Source organism: Hypomesus nipponensis, chromosome 21 (genome assembly GCF_054491055.1).
Source record: "Hypomesus nipponensis isolate SF chromosome 21, ASM5449105v1, whole genome shotgun sequence".
Classification (NCBI taxonomy): domain Eukaryota; kingdom Metazoa; phylum Chordata; class Actinopteri; order Osmeriformes; family Osmeridae; genus Hypomesus; species Hypomesus nipponensis.
In genome coordinates this window covers 8,498,110-8,520,000 of record NC_140381.1, presented here as the reverse complement: position 1 = coordinate 8,520,000, position 21,891 = coordinate 8,498,110, and the positions used below count along the sequence as shown (strand labels likewise).

Genomic DNA, 21,891 nt, shown 5'->3' with positions numbered 1-21,891 from the left:
AGGCCTAAAACATTATAAGCTAACGGCTAACTTTACGTTTGTGTAAAATTACGCAAATTAATCCACCAGGGCTGTTGAAGCAGTAGGCTACAGCAGACCGGGTTCCGTGCATCGGATACTCGTGTTACGTGCCCTGAAGATTCATTCCCAGTTATCACTCGCCTGTGTTGCTGGAGGAATTACACACACACTCACTCGTGTGAACACACAACTGAAGCCAGAGGCTCCGTGTACCTTAATTGGCAAGGAAGGACGGACACATGCACACGTGTACACACACTCTCACTCAAACGCATGCAAGGATAGGCAAACCATCTCCAATTCAACCCAGACATACTGCACTGTATACACACAAAACATACTTTACACATTCTGTACTGTACATACAGGTACACACAGACACACACCTAAGCTGAAGCTGACAGTGGCCGGTACCAATGGGGCCCTGACCCACATAGGGTGCTACACCAGTGTCTGTCATGCTCCACTTTTCCGCTTGGCGATGCGTCATTAACCCTCTGTCACAAAAATTTGCGTCTGCATGGCTAGGGCAGATTGGCAGAACTCACTGTTCACCTGAGCCCAAGCTGTCTCACTATTTCACACACACACGCACACAGGCTTTGTGCTCTCATGTATGAAACTGGTTTCCAGCTGGAGAGCGCTGTGCCGAGCTTTCAGCCACTGTTGTTCCTCTTCCTCTGACACACATCCACGATCCCTCCTTCCTTCTTCTCTCTCTCTCTCTCTCTCTCTCTCTCTCTCTCTCTCTCTCTCTCTCTCTCTCTCTCTCTCTCTCTCTCTCTCTCTCTCCCTCCCTCACTCTACTCCGCTCACTTTCTCCGCTCCCGCTGTCTCGTGCTCTCATTCCTTCTTCCCACTCTCCTCCCTCTTCCTCTCTCTCTTATTCTCTCTTGCTCCTCGTAACTCTCCCTCTCTGCGTCCTCAACGGAGACACTGAGCATCCCTTGAAGCTTGCGGAATCCGACACTTCGTTAATTAGCCCCGGTGCACAGGCAGTGCCGATTAGCCGATTAGCTTGGTGATCTAGCGCGTTTCCCATGCAGTGTGGATAGAGGCTGACTGGCTGCGCTACGCTCACTCTTTTATCCACTCTCTCTCTCTCTCTGTCTCTCTGTCTCTCTCTCTGTCTCGCTCTCTGTCTCTCTGTGCCCGCACGCCCGGGAGAGCAGCAGAAGCACTGGGCGGGCGGCTCGGACTGGAGAGAGAGAGTGAGCAACCGGACACAAGAGGGACAAGACACAGAATGGGAGTGTGCTGGAGCATCTGAAGGCACTTTCCCTCACACACACGCATGCACGCACGCACGTTCACACACTCTACAACCGCATTCTCAGGGTAGACGATGGCACATCTGTAGCATCACCAGTTGTCCGTACTGAATTTGAGGTAAGACCTTCGATTTCATTCCTTTTATGGTTTTTCTTCTCTTTCTGTTTGGTAATTGTGTGCCCGCGTAAGGGGATGTCACCCCATGATGGACGTAGGGATTGTGGTTTCAATGAAGTTCCTATCAATTATTGTTTTGTCCGTCAAGCTGTGTGAGTGGATGTGTGTGTGTGCGTGCGTGTGTGTGTGTGTGTGCGTGTGTGTGTGAAAGAGAAAGAGAAAAAGTAAGGGGGGATCGAGGGATGAGTGCATGGGAAGAGAGATCTCTCAGCTCTTGCCTCTCTGACCCACATTGTGGAACCTGTCTTGTAGCAGTGCAGCGGATCTGTCCTTGCTGGGGTATACACACACGCTCTCACACTAACGCAAGTACCTGTGTGTCAAACACTTGTGGGATTGACGGGTGGATTGGCAAGGGGGAGTAGAAAGTGGCATGTCAGCAGTGTGTGTGTGTATGTGTGTGTGTGTGTGTGAGTGTGAAAATGTGTGTGTGTGTGCGAGTGGGCGGTTGAGAGAGAGGGGAAGGCTATGAGAGAATGTGTCAGGAAGGGTTTCATGCTGTCTGGGAGATGCAGGAGGTATTAGAAGCTTCCGGATTCCACACATAGTGATGAGACGGACAGTGCTTACAAGAGCGGGGCTTTCACTCTTGCTCGATCTTCCTGGTTTGTGTTGGTGCGCATGCACGTGGCTGTTATATGTGTGTACATGTGTGTGTCCGTGCCTTCATAGGTGTGAATGTGTGTGTGTGTGTGTGTGTGTGTGTGTGTGTGTAGGATTATACACACTACACACATAAAAACTTGGTTAATGGACCCACAGAGAACTGTTGCAGTGTAAGAGCAAGAGGATGAGAGTCTTAATAATGGATGGATTTAAACACAGAAGCTGTATCTTCTCTGATGTGTGTAATTATTCACGTCTAAGCAAGCTTTGCAATGCAAGTGTACACATGGGAAGCCCATTAAATGTGTCCAAAAATCAAGCAACAGCTGCCTTTTTACAGAATGGGCAGATATATGGTGTATGCGTGTGTGAGACGGACAGACAGAGGGAGAGAGGGAGTGAGGGAGTTAGGGAGAGAGAGAGAGAGAGAGAGAGAGAGAGAGAGAGAGAGAGAGAGAGAAAGAGACAGAGAGCGCACATGTTGTTTTCCTCTTCCATGTATAGGCTTTAAAAGATCTTGAGGGAAATCAATCTTGAGAGAAAGCAAGTTGTTCTCCCCCAAAAAATACAGGTTCACATACTCACCAGAAGTTTGTTTGAATTAAAACAGAAAACTCAGTTTCAACCCAAACTGCCGTTCTTGCAGAGTTGGAACAATGTGCCTCAGATGTTTCTCAGACATCCGGAAAGCAGCAAAGCGTTCAAGTGAACAAAGCTCATAGCCCTCTGAATGCCCAGTGGGCATTGCACACTGTTGGCACGCTCCTATCACGTCAAGCGCCAGTCTTTTTCTCTCTTGGGGGTCAACCAGTTGAGCTGCGTTTGGGATTGTTTCTCTCTTTCTTCTTCCTGACATCCTCTTTTTCTCCTGATTCCCCCAAGCTGAGCTTTCACCACCATGTGCGTCACAACTCTGTCTGTCCTCCTTATCTCTTTGTCATCCTTTTGTTTTTGATCCTCCTCCTCGGTCTGCTTTCCACTTCTTTGCCTTTCAACCTCATCTTGCCTTTGTCTGGTTGTGTACTGTGCTTTCTGTGGGTGTGTACAGTATGTGTTTTTTTTTGTGGCAGTTTGTGTGTGCGCCAACTGGGGACATGAGGTGCGATAGAAGGGAGGAGAATAAAAGGATTAGTTCTTCTACTGCTTGCTCATCCACGATGAATCGGATTCGGCGTGAGTGAAAAATGACTGGGAATCGAATTCTAATCTCAATCAGCATGAATCATCTACATCGGATTACGGCCTATAAAAATGAAGAAAACGTGTGGAACCAGGGAACCAGCAGTGACGTAGTCAGAGTCTGCTAGTGCCGTTGGTAAAGGTCTTTTTCTATTCCGCAGGAGGAGAGAAGATGAACATGGTGGGAGACTGGAGGGCACTTCAGAAAACCAGCACCTACATTGTGCCATGCTTCCTGATGGTGGAGGTGAGTGGGTGTGAGGGAGGGGCTTGAAGTGTTATGCAAATGAATTCGAAGCGGGGGGGGGGGGGGGGCAGGCCCGATTGATTGGTAGGTTGAAAGCCACAGGCTACTTCTCCTTCTAATCCAGTCACCCACAAGGTCGGGGAAAGAAGTCAGGGAGGAGAAGAGTTGCCAGTGTGATGAGTGTTGGTACTAGGCGTGGGTGACCTCTTGGTTTGGTCGTTCGACGCTCTCTGCCCCTCTCTGCCTCTCTCTCCCCTGTTTCTCTTCCCGCGACGGCTTCTCTCTAATCCCTAAATGACTCAGTGGAGCGTTCATACCCTCAGACGTGTTTGCTAATGAATTGGCCTAATTAACGCGAGAAACCCAATTAGCCCACTGCGGCGCTAACGTGCTTGCTACGACTCTGGGTATAGGCCGTGCCTACGAAGCCTGTGGGGCTAGCATGGTTAGAGTGGTTAAGAGTTTTAGCATTAGCATTTGGTTAATGTTCGCCATTCTAGTTTGCCCTAGCAACCGGTTATGTGGTGGCTTCGCCCCTCTCATGCCATGAGAGCTGAAGTGTATTAAGATATGTGTTGAAATTTGCAATTGTTTGTTAATAGAAATTGCATTGAAATAGACTAGGGAATCATTCAGCAGTTAAAATCTGCTGAGTTTCTACTAAGCAAACATTGTACGTCTGTGGTTGTCATGAGAACTGGAGTGTACTTAAATGTAAAAAAAGTAATTGTCACATTATTTACGGAAACCATGGTAAACAAGGATTCTCAAGAGAATGCTTCCTACTCACATTACAGTTTACCCAACAGAACACCAAACCTCCCCACAAACACTCTTTGTACTACCCCACTATTCACACCATCGCCTACATTTCCCACAATCCAGAGAGACTTGGTCTCCTCTATATGTATTTCCTACCATGTTTCACTGTACCATTGAGCTTCTTTTGCAACACTTACTTTTGCAAACACTCTTTCCCATGTCCAGCCTTCCAGGGAGTCCTCCACTTAATCAATTCTCTTTGACTGTCTCTAGCGCACTGCCCAGTCACCCATTATACATTTCAGAGCTCCTCCTCTCCATCTCTCCTCGAGTGCACACGCTCCCAAGTGTACTCGAAAACCTCACACTAACTGAATTCCTTTTGCTTTCGCTCTTCTTCAGGACTGTCATTTGTTTAGAGTGGCCTTCTCAAGGGCAGTTATCACTCTTTCTCTTCCTCTAAACACAGACATCCTCAGTTCCCTTTTTGATTCTCACCATCTCTCTTCTGGAGTCTCTCCTCTCCATTCCTAATTTGTCCTCTCCTCTTCCGACGGCTCGCTCTCTCGCTCACGACCAGCAGCATCACAGCTCCCCCCTGAGGGCAGTTTGGTTTGTGTTGTTAGGCAACATCAGTCCCTCGTCATCCCTTTCTTTTTCCCACACCGACAGGCCCCTGTGTCATTCGTTCTCTCTTTCGGTATTTCTCTTGCTCTCTGCAAGTGTGTAGTTCTCTCCCTCTCGTTCTATGGGTGTCTGTTGGTCTCCTACCGTAGCACAAAATCAGCAGGAAAAAGTGATTTGCAGCTTAGTTAAACAGCTCAGGACATGAAAAAGGATGAATGTTAGAAAAGCAAAGGCTTTCTATGACGTTCTTTCCTGTTACGTCCTCGTTGGGGACACATCGGCCCCATTGGGGTAAACTACTGAAGATGTGTGGTCAACTGCTGTCGGAAAAATGAAAGATGTAAATGTTATCCTGTATAAGAATGATTCTGTGTTCAGTATTCTTTGTGTGCAGAAAGGCCTACCACCAAATCTGAACTCTGGGCAGCACTATGCACACGTAAACAAACTGACCTAGGTTGACCATTATCCTACTCGAGGTGCAATAAACCTTATCTGTTTTGAGTGAATCATATGGTCAAGCCGAGGGTTGGAGGACTCTGTAAGTTTCCACGTGCACGCGCACTCTGTCTCTGCAGGGGAGGAGACTTTTCACCAATAAAAGGTCTTACCTGAAGACTTGTGAACCAGACGAACTTTGCAGCACAATGGCGTGTGATGTTTTTGTCTCCTTGTGGGCCGGCCGCGAGCAATAAAGCTTTCTTAAACTTGTTCACCGACTGACTGTGCAATGCTTGATAGATTAATATTCCTGACAAATGCATCACAGACTAACTCAGCAGGTGGTTCGAGTGGTTGGATCACAAAGCGTCTCGGTGGTTGTTTACACTTGTATTTGGCGCCGCCATTTCCGTTTGCCTAAGACTCGTTTTAAACCTATTGTAAACAAGGTATATCTCTCTGGTTTCTCTATGGTTCCATGTTCGTCTGGAGGTCTCTCTCTCTCCCAACCTCCCCACCTCAATTTCTTCATTCTTTCTCTCGTCCCGTCCTCATCTATTCACAAGCGTGAGAAACAGACGTTTATCAGTCCTTTCGTAAAGCAGGACGAGTCGACAAATCTTCTAAATCCTACAGGGATGGGTCAGAGGAGCCATTGAGAACTGTTAAGCCGATTCCCACTCTTGTGGTTGGTCAATGGCAAATCTCTCCCCTCTTTTTGACGCTTTGAACGTGACCGTTTTGCTGAGAAGAAGGGTTTCAAAAGTGTCTGGACTCAAGGGTAACTCAGAATCCACTTTAAAAGACGGACGATTAAAAAGTCATTTTGATCAACAGATTGTTGGCTGACTTCATTAAAGGAAGGGGTTTGGAGAGGCATGCTTGGAAAACGTGAATTTCCCACACTTAAATTCTCAAAAATTCTCGTTTTTTTCAGCATTTTGACGGAAAACCGTTTTTGATTTTCACATTGTTACTCTGTGCGTTTACACTAATACACTGATAAGTTGTCCCATGTCTACAACATTGTTAAAGTTGAAAACAAACCAATGAATCATCATAACATGGACCTGGCCACAAAGTGCATCGCTGAACTGGGTGCGTATGCATCAGTTCTCTCCACATACACACAGGCACCTCCACACGCCTGCACACTTCCCTCTCCCTCGCCACAAGACAGAGAGACATTACCAGCCCTCTCGCACGGCATTCGCCACAGTTTCGCGCTCATTATCTCCATGCGTCTATGAATAGCCCCTCGCCGCAATGGGATTTTTGTCATTGCGCAGCGAGAACACTTGTTCGCTCGCTCCCACCTGTTTCTTCTCAGAGTTTCTTGAAGGGAGGAGCAGAGCCATGCCCCCCCCCTGAGCAACCCTGGCACACTCACAGCCTCAGCCGCGTACACTCTCTCAGTCACAGTCATTTCTGACTGTCATCGCGTCAAGAGAAGGGATTGGCTCATGCTGGGGTTGTGCAGCTATGTCGAATGTTTGGCTGCCTGTTTGTAGGGGCACTCTAGCACTGGAATGTTCCTTGAAATGTTTCAATGGGTGTGTAAATTGCCTGTTTCCTTTGATGTCTGTGGCTCCTGAAATGTGCTTTTCATGATTGTGAGGCCATGTCAAGCATAGATAAAGCTTGCCTTAATCAGTCTTCATTCTTTTCTTCTTCTTCTGAGGGAAACAGTACACCGAGACAAACACTCGAGATAAATGGAATGTGAGGCGGGGAAAGAGAGAGTGGGGAGAGAGGGACACCAAGACAGTGCAGGATAAAGATGGACTTAACAGATGATTCCTCCAGCAGACATACAAAAGCAACAAAAAAAAAAGGATTAGGAGATAAGGACGAAAAATACACCCAGTAATGAGAGAGACAAAAGAGAGGAGAGGGGAGGAAGGGCGATAGAGTGTGTGGGCGCCAAAAGATGTAGTCAGTCTTTGATCTGCTACTATTCCCATGCTCTTTCTCTTTCTGTCCTCTAGCTCTCTGCCTCTTCGTACGGTCTCCCTCTCTCTCCCTCAGTCTTCCATCTCCCTCTCTCCCCCTCTCCTATCTTGTTCTCCCTTTGCCTCGTATATGCTCACATTTTCCTTCTTTTCTTTGTCCAGTCACTCCCTCGTTTTCTCTCCCAGCGGCACGCTCCATGCAGCTCCCATGGTGTCTCATGCACTCATTAAATGTTGTACCATCCTCCCCTGCGTTGCTTGTTTTTCCAGTTCTCTCCGAAACCTCTCGTTCTGTTCTCCCTTTCCGTCCCGCTTCGATGGGGCCATCCATCTTTCACCCTTGCTGCAATGCAGTCCCAGAGCACCAGGTGGCAGACTAGACATGGATCTGGTATGATGTTCATTCCATCCCTCTCTCTCTCTCTCTCTCTCTCTCTCTCTCTCTCTCTCTCTCTCTGTATCTCTCTCTCTCTTTTTCACACACAGATACACACACATACACTCAAGTTCACACACAAACATATACATAGAACTGTACACTCACTGACAGGCAATTAGTGAGAATGTAAGCTTGCTGATGTTAACTCTGAGGGAGTGTGTGTGCCTTAGCATACAACTGTGCACTGCATGTGTGTGTGTGTGTGTGTGTGCGTGAGAGAGAGAGAGAGAGAGAGAGAGAGAGAGAGAGAGAGAGAGAGAGAGAGAGAGAGCAGTAGCCTGGGGAGGTCCAGCAGTGGCAGTGTTCTGAGATCAGACCGTGGCTTTTAATCATGTCGGGACTGTGAACTGGAGGTTTTGGCAGAGATGGGCTGGCCCTTGAAATATTCACCTATAAAGTGACAAAGTGAACCGGCTGCTAGCCAGGAAATCAGGTCACACACAAACACACATAAACATGCATATCCACACACACACACACATACACAAAGCGGAGAAGCTGAGAAACTGAGCTACAGCCCCTTTGCTATACATGCATAAACCTTCAATTTAGTCTCCAATTTGTGCCTCAGCTGTGTGCAACACAGGAACAGCTCATCACAAGGTTGCTGTCGTCCTGACACCTGTGTCCCAGTCGCATGCACGCACACACGCCCAACCTACTCCTCACACTTGACTTTATGGGTGACTTCTATGCCATCTGGTGTTTCACAGTGGCTCAGGTCAACAAGTAACCCTTCTGACAGGGCTAATGCTAACGTTAAAATGCAACCTCGCTGTTGTGTTCCCGGGGTACATTGGTATCAATGTTGAAGCTCAACAAAAACAGCTTATATGACACAAATTCTTTTGTCCTTGGGTTCTTCAGTCTCTCGGGACCACATTGTGTAACCCTTTGACCTATTTTTATTTCCCGTGAAGAAAAGAAAAACGAAAAAAACGACCTGAAACTGGGGAAGTTCACTCTGACAGTCGAAGAGAGGTCTTTACCCTCCATTAGCCAGGGAAGTGGAGGCTCTGAAGTTTTGTTGAAAAGAAGACTATCATCAGCCAGCCAAAATGGCTGCCATTACAGTGTGTTATGCTAATGTGAGTCGGCATATTTTGCCACGGCTAGCTGGGGGTCAACTCGGATGAGCATAATTAGCTTGAGACAGAGATTTCTTAAAGTAAAAACCGCCAAGTTAATTATGCCCTTCAGACCGGTGCCAAAGATATATATTATGAAGATTGCCATCAGCGTGTGTTTATGAGTTTGAAGCTTACTTAAAATAGGCTGCAGAACATAACTAGTTGGATCTGGTTTGAAGAGCACAATCTAAGGAAACATTTCAGGCAATGCTGGAAACACGTATGTTTTTAAAAAGTCACACAGTTTAATGTGACTCATTGGAGTTGGCATTCAACAAGGACTGAGAGAGGAATGTTGTTCTATCGTGAACAGGTTTTCCCTGTAAGGGTCAAGATGTGGTCTGATTGGTTGTTCTACAGACAATAGTTGTGTATAAAGGGAATTGTGAAGCATTGTTCTCTAGATTGTTCTCCCGAGGGCTTCTCCTCAGCTCTGGCTTCTCCTACTCCTTCTCCTTCCTCACCTCTGCTATTTCTCACTCCCATTTACAATAATCACGGTAGAGTAGGTAAGATGTAAAGCATTCACTTTGTAACATGTTTGCCTCATAAATGATTTAATTCACGTGCAATGTTATTAAATATCTATTTCACTTCACTTACTTTGACCATTCTTGCTCTGATTTAACCCATAGACTCCAATAACCGTAATTGCAGCATATTTGGTTATGGTTAATACACTTTTCGGTTAACAGCTATTCCTTTAAACTCAAGGGGAATAGTTTTGGTTGTTTGGCCAGTATTAAACCCCCTACAGTCTCATTGGTCTTTTCTGAATATTAGAGTATATTGCAGATGGATGGTTGCTCGTTATTTTCACCTTAAAGAAGCTCTTTTTAACTCATGTTGACGGCCTGTATGGAGAGGAATGCCTTTGCCCAGTTTGGTTTCAGATTGGAAATGACAGACTGCATCTCTCCTGGGGGCTATTCTTCTGTAACGTTCCATATACGGTTTTTATTTGTCTGAACTTTGACTGCTTTTCTAAACTACACTTCCTCCCCCATCCCTCCATCACTTCCTCAGGCTGTCTACAGATGAGAGACAGAGATGGATGGATGGATGAAGGAGAAGTATGGAGAACTTAACATTCATGTCAGAATGACTTACAGAAAAGGAGGGTTGTATGGGGGGGAGACACACACATACACTACACACACACGAGACATTACACACCCACACACACGTATGGAGGGAATGAGAGCAACGAGGCAACAGTATACAGGAGCTGTTTGATGTACTGGATCTATAAATAAACTGGGCTGTGTGTGGAAGTGCGTTTGTGTCCCGGATGACTTTGTTCCTGACACGATGGATTGAGCCCCAAGCACTGTGAGGTTGAAGCAGAAGTATCCCAACACCCCCCCCCCCCCCCTCAGTCCCTTCCAACTCTCTGGGGGCTCAGTCCACAGACTTCAGCCTCCTAGATACATCGTTATCTAGGGATGGATGTAACTCGGCGACAGAGCATTTGACTGTGGATCGTGAAGTTCCACGATCATATCCCCCTCTGTTAATGCTTTAGATAGCAACTTTTTTCTCCATGATATACAAACGTACGCACTCGTTTCTGAGGAAGACATGCATGTTGATTCCCAAAGTAACACACAACCAAACACATACATGTCAGCACACAAGCTGGGTTTATGCATCGTGAGGTACTCTCTCGACAGGGCCTCTATTTGTGTGTGTTGTGATACACAACACTGTGCCCCTTATAAACACTTGCTTACATTGTGTGATTGACATACACACTTGACAAGTTCACCCTTCCAACCTCCTTCCCTCCTTCTCTCTCAAATGTGTACTTGTGCTTGCTAAGGTGCAAGCTCTCCCCATCTGTCTTCCTCTCTCTCTCTCCCCCTCCCTCTCTCGCTCTCTCTTTCTCCCTGTCTCTCTTGTTTCTTTCGCTCGCTTCATTTCTCCTCTTTCCTGTGTACAGTAGAGCAGCATCTTTGATCGCTTTTCGTTTGTTTCCCTACCGCTCCGCCTCCGGCAGCACTGCTGGAGGAATCTCTCTCTCTCTCTCTCTCTCTCTCTCTCTCTCTCTCTCTCTCTCTCTCTCTCTCTCTCTCTCTCTGTCTCTCTCTCTGTCTCTCTCTCCCTCACTATCTTTGCTCCACGCACACTTGACTCATTTCACACACTCTGGAAGCCTCTGTCACTGTGCTCAAAAGGGATCTCTTTCTCTTTCCCCTCCCTCGTTTTTTGCCTCATTTTTTTCAACTCCCTTCTCCAAACCACACACACACCACACACACATCACATCAGACTCCAGCAGATTTTCTTTATCATCCTCAAATCTGCAACGACCATGTTCTATTTCCAGCTGGTGATCCTTGCAGGAACCGTTCTGCTGGCGTACTACTTTGAGTACACGGACACGTTCCCGGTTCACATCCAGGGGTTCTTCTGCTACGACAAGACGTTCTCCAAGCCGTACCCAGGACCAGAAGATGACAGCAAGGCCCCCCCGGTGCTGGTCTACTCACTGGTCACTGCCATACCAACCGTTACGGTAAGAACTTCACTTATTATACCTCTAAAGCACACACACACAGAGATAAACACACGTTAGGCAGATAAACACACAGAGACAGCGCCGGCAAAGACTCACACACACACACATACCCAAAGGCGTACGGACGGACACTCACAAGCCTACATGTACGCACACGCACCTCAGTGTGTACTCACAGGAGCACATGTCGCCAAACAGAGCACGCGCACTCACGTTCATGTACTGTCAGCCAGGAGTACTGGACACACACACACACACACACAACCCTCCAGCTTTGCTCACGTGGTAGTTGTGGATTGAGATTTGTGCGAGACGGATGTGTGAGTGTGTGTGTCCGTGTTTGCATGTGTGACATTTTCGACGTGCGCTGAAGCATTTATTTGTTTATTTGGAGGGGGGGGGGGGTTCTGTGTGTTTTGTTATCTTTTAGCCGACGCGTCAGCCCACTTCGGTAGAGAAGTCAACAGACGGCTCTAATGTAAACGCACATCATTTGTGTTTCATTTCATTTCGTTCCTATGTGCCTGTGTATGACTACTATTATTAGTTGCCATATTATCCCAAATATCTACACCAGGTGAACAGCATGCAGTCCCAGTTCATAACAGTATTCCCAGTACGGAAACCTCTCTTCTGTTTTCCTACTCTAGATCAATGTGTTTTTGTGTGTTTCTGGATGACAGAGAGTAACGTCCCCCTTTTCTTACTGTACGCTCCCTGTCACGTCAAGTTACAGCAGGCCTATCCAGTGCCCCCAGTATGGTGTAAAGCTAATTCTGAGGTTAGCGGTCCAGCTAGCAGGGAGCATAGTGTCAGAGAAGTGCTGGACTGTGATAATAACTCAGTTAGACTTCAGCACAAGGTCAGGTCTGTGGGCTACTGCTGACTGGAGCCATAAGCTGACAGTGAAAACAACGAATCCAAGCTGCTATGACCGGCTCAGTGTGTGTGTGTGTGTGTGTGTGTGTGTGCGCGCGCGCATGCGTGTGTGTGTGTGTGTGTACATTACAAACATCCTTCATTTCCCACTTCACCCAAGTGTGTGTGTCTCTCTCTCTTCGTCAGACAGACCCTGCCCCCACACACACACACACTCCTCCTCTCTCTCTGTGTGGGTGGACACCCTGCCTTACAGCAGTGTGTGGTTGTGTGAAGGAGGCTTTAGCTTTCAGCAGTGTTCAGTGTGTGTGCCTGTACTGTAGCTTGAGTGCCTTTATCTGTGTGTTAGTGTGTGTGTGTGTGTGTGTGTGTGCGTGTGTGTGTGAATGGTTTTGTGGTAGAGGATCGGTGAGGAATCACTATGAGAACAGGGCTCCAGAGGACTGCCTGTACAGTATAACCACCGCTAGCTAATGGTATCCTTCTAGAACCTTCTGCAACCCACAGGACCCTCCAAACCTCCAGCATCCTCTGTGCTAATTGCTCATCTACGTACCAGCACGGCAGTTGAAAGAGCAGTCGCAAGCACTACTTAAACCATTTCCGATAGCAAGGCGGCAAATTACAAGTGTGTGTGTGTGTAAATGTAGGGTGTGTGCAGGGGCAGCTTGGTGTTTGTGTGTGTGTGTGTTTCTGTATGCTAATGACTAGCCACCCTTGAGCCTACACAATGAGGAATTAAGTTGAGAGCAATCACCGGTTTAACATTTGAACGCCGATTGCCTATGCTCAGTGTCTTAAGTGTGTTAGCCTACAGGCTAATCCAGCATTAGCATAAAATGAATGCAGGCATGTGGCCCAGGTGTGTGGCTAAATTAGCCGACAGGATACAAACAGGCTAATGTATACAGGCCAAATTAAGCATTTAATCGGCTAGCAGTTAGCCAGACAAACTGCTGTAAAAAAGCAGGTGTTTCAGCATTGAGATAAATAAAAAATGAACTGTGACTTTAAAGAATGTTATTTTTTGCACCTTTGTATCTGGGACACACACAACAACACACACTCCCACACATGCACCCAACACTGAATGCCCTGCAGAACTGTCCTCTTCTACTTAAAACTAAACCTATGAAGCCGAGTTGGGAGGGGGAGGAGGAGAGAAGAGAAGAGGTACGAGAGAAAGAAAAAGATATAGAGAGCGAGCCATAGATCCAAAGGCAGTGTGACAGACAAACAGACAGCCATGCCTTAATTCATTATTGTATGTTTTCTCTGAACCGCTATTTCAACAACTCTGACGTAAACATGCATAAAGCACATGGAATGGCGTTGAGGGAGGGGGGAGGAATAAGGAGAGGCAGAGAGAGAAAGAAAGGGAAAGAGGGAGAGAGAGAGAGGGAGAGAGAGAGAGAGAGAGAGAGAGAGAGAGAGAGAGAGAGAGAGACGGTGGATTTCACCATTTTGTTTGTTCTGTCAGTCAGGCCTTTGGAAGAGCCATCCTCCTCACAACTGATGAATTATGGATGCGATTGTGACAGGATGAGCTGTCCACAGAAGAAGAAGAGGAGGAGGGTTGCTGTGTCACGCGGACATTCGTCCCCCTTCCCTCAATCCCTCTCAATGGAACCAGTAGATTGGTCCTCTCCCTCCTCCCTCAGATACGTCACTGATAAAGAGCTGACAGGTGAAATAAACCCTGAGAGAAACTGAGATGTTGGCAGCTTGGCAATGTGCACACACACGCACGCACATGCCGTCCCTTTCTCTCATTTTTCGTTTTTGAGGCTCTGTCTTTCAATGGACTTGTACTCTGAAACATGCATGATGTAGACCTTTTGGAGGCTTGAGAGTAGGAAACAGAGACAGAGTTTGGAAAGGGAATTAAGCGGGACAAAGAAAGAAAGAAAGAAAGAAAGAAAGAAAGGAGAGAGAGGATCAACATGGCTTTAGTCATGTAAGTGTCAATCATACAGAAAATAGTTGAAGGAAGTACATTTAATTTATAACATTGCCAGATATGCCCCCGCCTACTTCTCCACCCTCTGTGTCTGCCTATGTGACAAATCCTAACTGGGTTTCTTCAGATAACCCAATAATCCCAACAAACTCCCAGATTGAGGATTAAAGATGAGTTTTTTTTACATTCCTACCTTGTTAGGAAAAAAATGTGTTCTCTCTTAAAATCACGAAAGAAAAGGAAGAAGGAGCAAAGATGACAAGGGAAGAGGAGGACAGGTTGGGATTTCCCTGTTGGAATAAATGTAACAGCAGGTAAGCAGAGAAGAAGGGATGAGGAAGAGATAGTACAGACAGTCATACGCAAAGAGACTCGAGAGAGAGAGAGAGAGAGAGAGAGAGAGAGAGAGAGAGAGAGAGAGAGAGAGAGAGAGAGAGAAACGTATCACAGTTCACAGTACACACCGTGTTTAACACCATAGTGAGTCCTAAACAGGATTTGGAGGGAGTGAAAGGATGGGTGAAAAATAAAAAAAGACAGAAGGTAGGAAGGAAGGAAGGAAGGAAGGAAGGAAGGAAGGAAGGAAGGAAGGAAGGAAGGAAGGAAGGAAGGAAGGAAGGAAGGAAGGAAGGAAGGAAGGAGAGGGAAATAGATGTGGAGAAATAGAGCTGAGGAGAGATGCTTAGGTAACCCAGATTCTTCACAAAGGCTCGGGAAGACAGCCTGAACAGGAGAGGACGAGATAATAAAGGAGGGATGAGAGAGGGAGAAATGAAGAGAGAGAGAGAAATGGAGAGAGAGAGAGAGAGAGAGAGAGAGAGAGAGAGAGAGTGGGTAGAGAAGCTAAATTGTCATGGTTACTGGAACTGGTGCATTTGTGTGTGTGTGAGTGAGTGTGTGTGTGTGTGTGACTGGAGCGCAGGGTTAGGAATGTCAACAAACGCCATGTGATGTTTATCTAAGCATTATAAAGCACTTATGACAAGCCTAGTGAATTGTAACATTTGATGAGGCACATGCATGCACAACCAAACAGACCCCCTCCCTCAACCCTAGCTCCCTCCCCAACACACACACACACACACTCCACTTTGTCCTTCATACATTACAAATCAAAACTAAATATGAATTATTAAGCATGCACGTAGTTCTATTTTTGGTGTCTCCATGGCAAATGAATATTCAAAATAACTGAATCCATTCCGGAAGTCGCATTACATCTGCACTTCTGAAGAAGGATTTTAAAAATATTCACTGTCGGATGTTTATCCCAGTTTCTTTTTAGAATGATATGATCTAAAATGACGTAATCGCAGGAACTACCAACAAACCATTGTGATTGGACAGAAGGACAAGTTCCTGTTGACTCAAATAAGAATGACATTTTAATCGTACTTTAAAGCAGTAATTTGAGACCCTTTGTTTAAAGGATGAATCTTCATTGCTGTTTTACAGCATTTTCTGTCATTTGTACAAAGAAAGGTTGGTGTTAGTGTGTGTGTGTGTGTATGTTTCTACAATTGAATGTAATGCTTGGTTGAGTCTCCATTTTAGCAGTCATCCAGTCATCCTTGATTGTCATGCTACACAGGAGTGCCCTTTCTAAAAGCCATCATATTACACACATTTGCTTTCCCATTGTTCTGTTCACGACGCAATTGTTCTTAGTTTTATTCTCTTATGTTAGATTGTTCTTATTTCATTCATGTCCTCTTTCTATCCTTGTATTTGTCCTTGTAGTCAGTGTGTCTATTGCTATATTTGACACACACAATCAGCCAGGCACCCCCCAGACACACACTTCTGCAAGCCCACGCATGCACACACACACGTGCATACACACACACATTCAATTTGAACCAAGTCACACCAATTTGGGATGCATGTTTTTTTTGTTTTATGCTCTCTCTTCAAAATCTATTCCATTAAATGGAGCACCCAAACATGAAAACACGTTCCATCTGACAGTATTTCTCTCTTGGCCTCTTCCCTCATTCAGTCACTATGCTTGAACGGTACGCAGACAATACAGTACAGTGGGCCATTGCCTGTGAGTAGTTGGTAAAGGTTGCGTTCCAAAAAATGCAATTGTTTTGTAAAACACTTTAACTGGTTTGGTTTGACAGAGCTGTCAGCAGTCTGGCCAGCCAAACGCACAGACTCAAAATGAGGACACACACACGAGCACACACAATTTCAGCTCATGCATGCACACACACACACACACATACACACACACACACACCTTGAGCACACACACTCATCAAAGGGCTGCTGAAGCAAGTGATCTCCTCTCAGGGAGAAGACAGCCAGTGTCAGTCATCGTTGTCACCCTCTTTATCTCTCCGCCTTTCACTCTTTCCTTCTCCTTTCACTCTCTCTCTCTCTCCTTTTTTCCTCTTTTCGCTGGGCTCTTTGAATTCCCCAAACCTTGCTCTGTCTTTGCAATCATCTTTCTCTCTCTCTTTTTATCTTCACTCTACTCTCTCTCCCTCTCCCTCTCTCTCTCTCTCTCTCTCTCGCTCTCTCTTTTTGACAGCCAGCAGGAACAGGTCAGGCACATCTATTAGATGAATCATTTGATCTCCTCCAAGTATTCCTGTGTTTAATCTCTCGCTATCAAACGCCGTCAGTGCCGATCAGGAGCCACACAGCGAGCCTATGCCACAACTTTGAAGTTTGTCTTCCTGTGGTGCTTCTCTGTTTAAAAGGCTGCTCTTTACTTCTGTGGCTGATGGTCACTGGGTCAGCTGTGACAAATGTCGTCGTTGGAAGTGGAGGTTAACAACCCGAAAAGGGAGTTTATTAGTTATGGGGGGGGGGGGGGGGGGGGGTGATTATGGAAATGTGCAAAGAAACCCTCTCATGAAAGAATCATAGTGAAAGAGGTGCGTGTGTCTGAAAACGTGCACGCGTCTATTTGAATAATGTAGAAGCTTGTATAAGTTGTGTGGAGGGTTTCAGCCGAATAATGAATCCTTGTAGTAGCCCCTCTTTAAAGTACCGTCAAACATGCATGGCTCCTTTTGCCTCATGTTAAAAGCTACTCACACATCACTAACATCCCAATGAGGTGTATGCTCAGTCATTTGGCAAATGTTGAATCACAGCCATTTTCACTGTACACCACTAATGGTACGTTTGGGCCTCCATTTTGAGTCCATTAGCCTTGTAATGATATGAACATTTAATCATTTGGCTATGTTCAGTTAAGCTTATGACCATCAGCTAGATGGCAGATGCACAGAGCGTTACTCGAGGTTAACTCACAAAGTTGCATGTTTCATGTTGTAAGCCCGTTGCATACTAGACATGATATATTCTGATGTATAAAGAACCTTCTCTTTGTCTTTGTTTGTTTATTGAAGAACCCACGATACAAAAAAAACTAGTGTTGCCATTTGACCTAATTTACCTGTGTAAACCAACTGGGCCTGACGGCATGCTACAAGCCGTACACAGTGTGGGTTCAGGTGTGTTTGTTTTGACCTCCCTGTAAGAGGTGGGCTTGATTGAACAGAATGTCTTCTCATTCAATGCCTGGCAAACTCGAAGCAAAACATCTCATACAGTGTTGGAGTGTCGAGTGGGATGGGATGAGAAACGCTGTCAGACAGATTCAGTCATGCTCCTGTCAGCGATGAGACGAGAACCGAATGAGCTAGAGACCCACGTTAAAACCGACTGCTTTCCATAGTCCACGCACTACAGCGTACATTCACCAGTTGACACTGACAGCTCACATCCTCCGGATGAAATAGAAGAGAAGGGCATCGTTCATTTCTTCTAGGAATTTCCGATATGGTAGTGCATGTAGTGAAAGGGCGGTTAGAACGTTCTTCAAGATTATAGAACTATGTTGTATAAGACAAAGCTACATGCACAGCACATTCGACAGAATTGAACTGCATCATCAAGGCAAACTATATTTAATATTTTGTGTTTTCTGTGAGTAATTACCCGCCTGCTGTGCCGTTGCAACTTTGTAACTTTTGAATCATCCATGTTGCCAGTCGGGAACTGCAGACACGACCATGGCATCTTGCCCAGATTGGCTGCAAATCTACAATGGTTTACGGGTCACGACCTCCATAAAGTCCATGTAGGGCTAATGTTGACCCTTATGCCTCGCTTTTTTATCCGCGCCTTCTGTCGTTTCTGGGCTGTAGCTATGACTAACTCTCTCTCCCCGGCCCGGGCTGTCTCCTCTCCTCTGGTTCTCTGCCTGCCTCGTAGGCATGACTTGGGTATTAGCATTCAGCGCTAACACACAGAAGATCACGACTCTGGCTCTCAAGCCGCGCAGTATGCATTTAGCTTTTGCCTTTGACGTCCCTAGGTGGTCAAATGATAGCATCCAGCACTAACAGGTAGGCCTATTTTCCAATCCACAAATCATGCAAGAAACACCCGAAATGTTTCGTAGAGCCTGAAAACATAGGTGTACAGCACCCATTTTGAAGTATTCCCTTCCCATTTACATGTTTACCCTTAAAGTGTAGGCCTAGCTCCAGTGCATTACAGTGTTCCCAGATGCTAGCAAAATGTTAGCATATCAGCGACAAATAGTATCCTGGCATCATCAGCATCCTCCTTCACTTCACTCCCAGACATGCATATTGCATGAGTCTGTAACCTACATCTTGTGTGTGTCTGTCAACGGGCTCCTGTGATCATCAAGGTTGAGTTGCTAAGCTACGCAGGTCAGTATCAAAGGCCGGTATGGGCTGTACTGATGACCTGGGCCGTCACTGTGCGGACAGTTATTAAGGGTCAGCGAAACAATTGGAGGTTCAGGAAATTATTGCAGTGGTTGGTGGGAGTAGTTTGACCTTTCATACAGCCAGTTTGCCCCCCTGATGTGATTGACAGCCGTGTATGAATGCAGAATTGCACCAGATTGTGATTCATATGTCAGCGAATCGTAGAGGATAATGTGCTGGAATTACGCCACTTAAATGTCTTCTGCGGGGACTGCCACATGAATGAAACTGAACACAATTTGGTAACCCGTGACTGTTTTGTCTCCTCGTGCTCTGTGTGTCTACCACCTGTCTCTCCTCGCGTGGTGCACAGATCCTGATAGGTGAGGTGACCATATTCTTTGTGAAGTCCGAGGGAGCTCAGGAGAAGACCATTGTGACGGCAGACTGCTGCTACTTTAACCCCCTCCTACGCAGAATCGTCCGCTTCCTAGGTGAGAGTGCACCTTTTCTACCCTCCTACTCTTTCCTCCTTTTTTATGCAGTGCGTGTGTTTTGATTTCCCTTTTTACCACTCATTCTTTTCTTCCTATTCCATCTGTATTCAGCAGATCTGTACTTTTTCTGGTGTTTTCTCTGTTATTCCTCTTATACTTCTTCCTCCTCTCCTGTCTCCTCTCTTCTCTCCTTTCCTCTCCTCGTCTTCTCTTCTGTTCTCTTCTCTCTCAGGTGTCTACTCCTTTGGCCTCTTCACCACCACCATTTTTGCAAACGCCGGCCAGGTGGTGACAGGAAACCAGACGCCTCACTTCCTGTCCGCCTGCCGGCCCAACTACACAGCGCTGGGGTGTCAGTCCACCATGCAGTACATCACGGAGCGTCGCGCCTGCACAGGAAACCCCTACCTGATTGTGTCCGCCCGCAAATCCTTCCCCTCAAAAGATGCTGCTCTTAGCCTCTACTCAGCTGTCTACACCGTGGTAGGAACTAACGTACAAAGGGGAAGGGATTGAATGTGACACAGAGTAATTAAGGAGTGATTGCAGACGGGTTTGGGGTATGTTGTGTGTGTGTTTCTTCTGCTCTTCTTTATATTTGTGAGCATTCTTGCGCATTCATGTTTGTATGTACGTGCATGTGTGTGTGTTCCAGATGTACGTGACGCTGGTGTTCCGAACTAAGGGGACACGTCTGACCAAGCCGACCTTGTGTCTGACCCTGCTGTCGCTGGCCGTGCTGGTGGGCGTGGTCAGAGTGACGGAGCACAGGAATCACTGGGCCGACGTCCTGGCTGGATACCTGACCGGAGGAGCCATCGCCGCCTTCCTGGTGAGGGGAGATGGGGCAATTGTAGTCCTTAGGAATTGTAGTTCTGTGGTTCTATATTTACTGTGTGCTTGTGGTATGATGAAATCAGACAGTCAAGGTTAAAGTTATGGGTAAATAACTTTCAGTTTAGCAGACGCTTTTATCCAAAGCGAAGTACACATTTTGCATATCGTAAGTGCAGCAGATAATCATGGACTAGAAAGTCATAGAAGGCAAATTAATATAAAACACTGAATGCTGCTGTGTGGTGTTTTCTTTCTTTCCTTATTTCTTCCAACACAATCTGTCTTTTTTTCTTGATGTTCTCTCGCGCTCGCCCCTCTCTCTCTCGCTCTGTCCCCTCTCTCTCACTCTCTCCCCTCTCTCTCTGGCTCTCTCCCCTCTCTCTCTGGCTCTCTCCCCTCTCTCTCTCTCGCCCTCAGGTCACATGTGTGATCAACAACTTCCAGCAGACCCAGATGGCGCTGCCCCCCTTGCCCCCCCAGACACCTGTGCCCCCCCTGGGTATGCCCCTGGTCACCTTGCCCCGCATGGAGGGTCCACTCGAAAAGTTAAGTGGCACCCAGGTAAGGGGCAAGGAGAGGTTGCGTGAGATTGATGGGGACAGCTGCTTTCTAGAACTTTATTTTTTCTGGTCTTGGTTGTGTGTGTGAGAAAGAAAGAGAGAGAACGAGAGCGCTATTGTTTTTCTTGATTTACTATTCTTTCTCTTCTCGCTCTGCATGGTCCAATTCTCTTTTCGTCTCTCTCAGAGTTTCCAATCTTTTCTCTCACTCACTCCGCCTCTGTCTTGCTCTCTACTTCTTCGACGTCCCCCCTCTTTCTTCCTTCAATCTAAAATAGCCCCTTATTATTCCCGTTATTCTGACACTTCTCCAATTCCTCTTTCGTTCTTGTCCTTTATTAACTCTTCCCTGTCCATCTTCCTTTCCTCCTCACTAACTCTTCCATCCCTCCCTTGTCTCCCTCAGGTTCCCGGACTACCGTACTCTGAGATCACATGACCATCAGCCATACCAGTGCCCCGCCCCTCCCGATGTGCTCCTCCCCTCGCGGCGCTGCATCACCAGCGCAGTCTAGACCTGCCCTCCGAGCGCCCCGCCCCCTGCCCCGCCCACCCCGAGGGACGGCCCCCTCTCCGACGAGCATTCTCCACCCAGGTGTAGCTCCCCCTGCTGTCGACCCCCGAGCAGCAGCGTCGCCACGGAGACACTCAGTTCCTGTTTGAGAGCCAATCGGAGATGGAGCCCCTCCCCAAACTGATTCGGTCCCGTTCCCTGTTTTGTCATTTTTATTCACAACAACACAGCAAATGACTCACTGAGGCAAAGACTCTGAGAGCTGTGTAAGCAATACTTTTCCCCGCGTTTTTTTCTTTGTCTACTCTCACTTTCTTTTTTATTGATATGAGTCAACAGTGATTCAAAGACAATGAGCGAATTAGATACTTGGTCAACAATGAATAATTGCTTGGAGGACCTGTTTGTGTAACTCAGGAAAAAAACGAAGACAAAATAATACAAACACAGACTGCCCGAGTGGAAGCACGTTTGTAAATGTTGAATACGTATTAGCGTGCGTTGTGTATTACTGTGCTATAGAGATTTTTTATTCTGTTGTTTTCTTTGTATTGGTGCGAAAGAGGA

The 21,891-nt window shown here is 46.5% G+C and overlaps 1 protein-coding gene across 1 annotated transcript; it reads left to right on the top strand.

The window, feature by feature from the left end:
- The first annotated feature begins 3,427 nt into the window (after positions 1–3,427).
- On the top strand, positions 3,428–21,325 carry plppr2b (phospholipid phosphatase related 2b). The gene is made up of 7 exons (XM_084685337.1): positions 3,428–3,502; positions 11,183–11,371; positions 19,290–19,410; positions 19,646–19,896; positions 20,069–20,245; positions 20,668–20,795; positions 21,217–21,325. Exons 1-7 carry the CDS (start codon positions 3,428–3,430, stop codon positions 21,323–21,325), a joined length of 1,050 nt encoding a protein of 349 aa, XP_084541463.1.
- The last annotated feature ends 566 nt before the right edge of the window (positions 21,326–21,891 follow it).

Coding starts and splice junctions, on each gene's coding strand:
- plppr2b (XM_084685337.1), top strand. CDS start 3,428: ATGAACATGGTGGGAGACTGGAGGGCACTTCAGAAAACCAGCACCTAC. Junction 3,503..11,182: donor CATGCTTCCTGATGGTGGAG/GTGAGTGGGTGT, acceptor TTCTATTTCCAG/CTGGTGATCCTTGCAGGAAC. Junction 20,246..20,667: donor GAGCCATCGCCGCCTTCCTG/GTGAGGGGAGAT, acceptor TCTCGCCCTCAG/GTCACATGTGTGATCAACAA.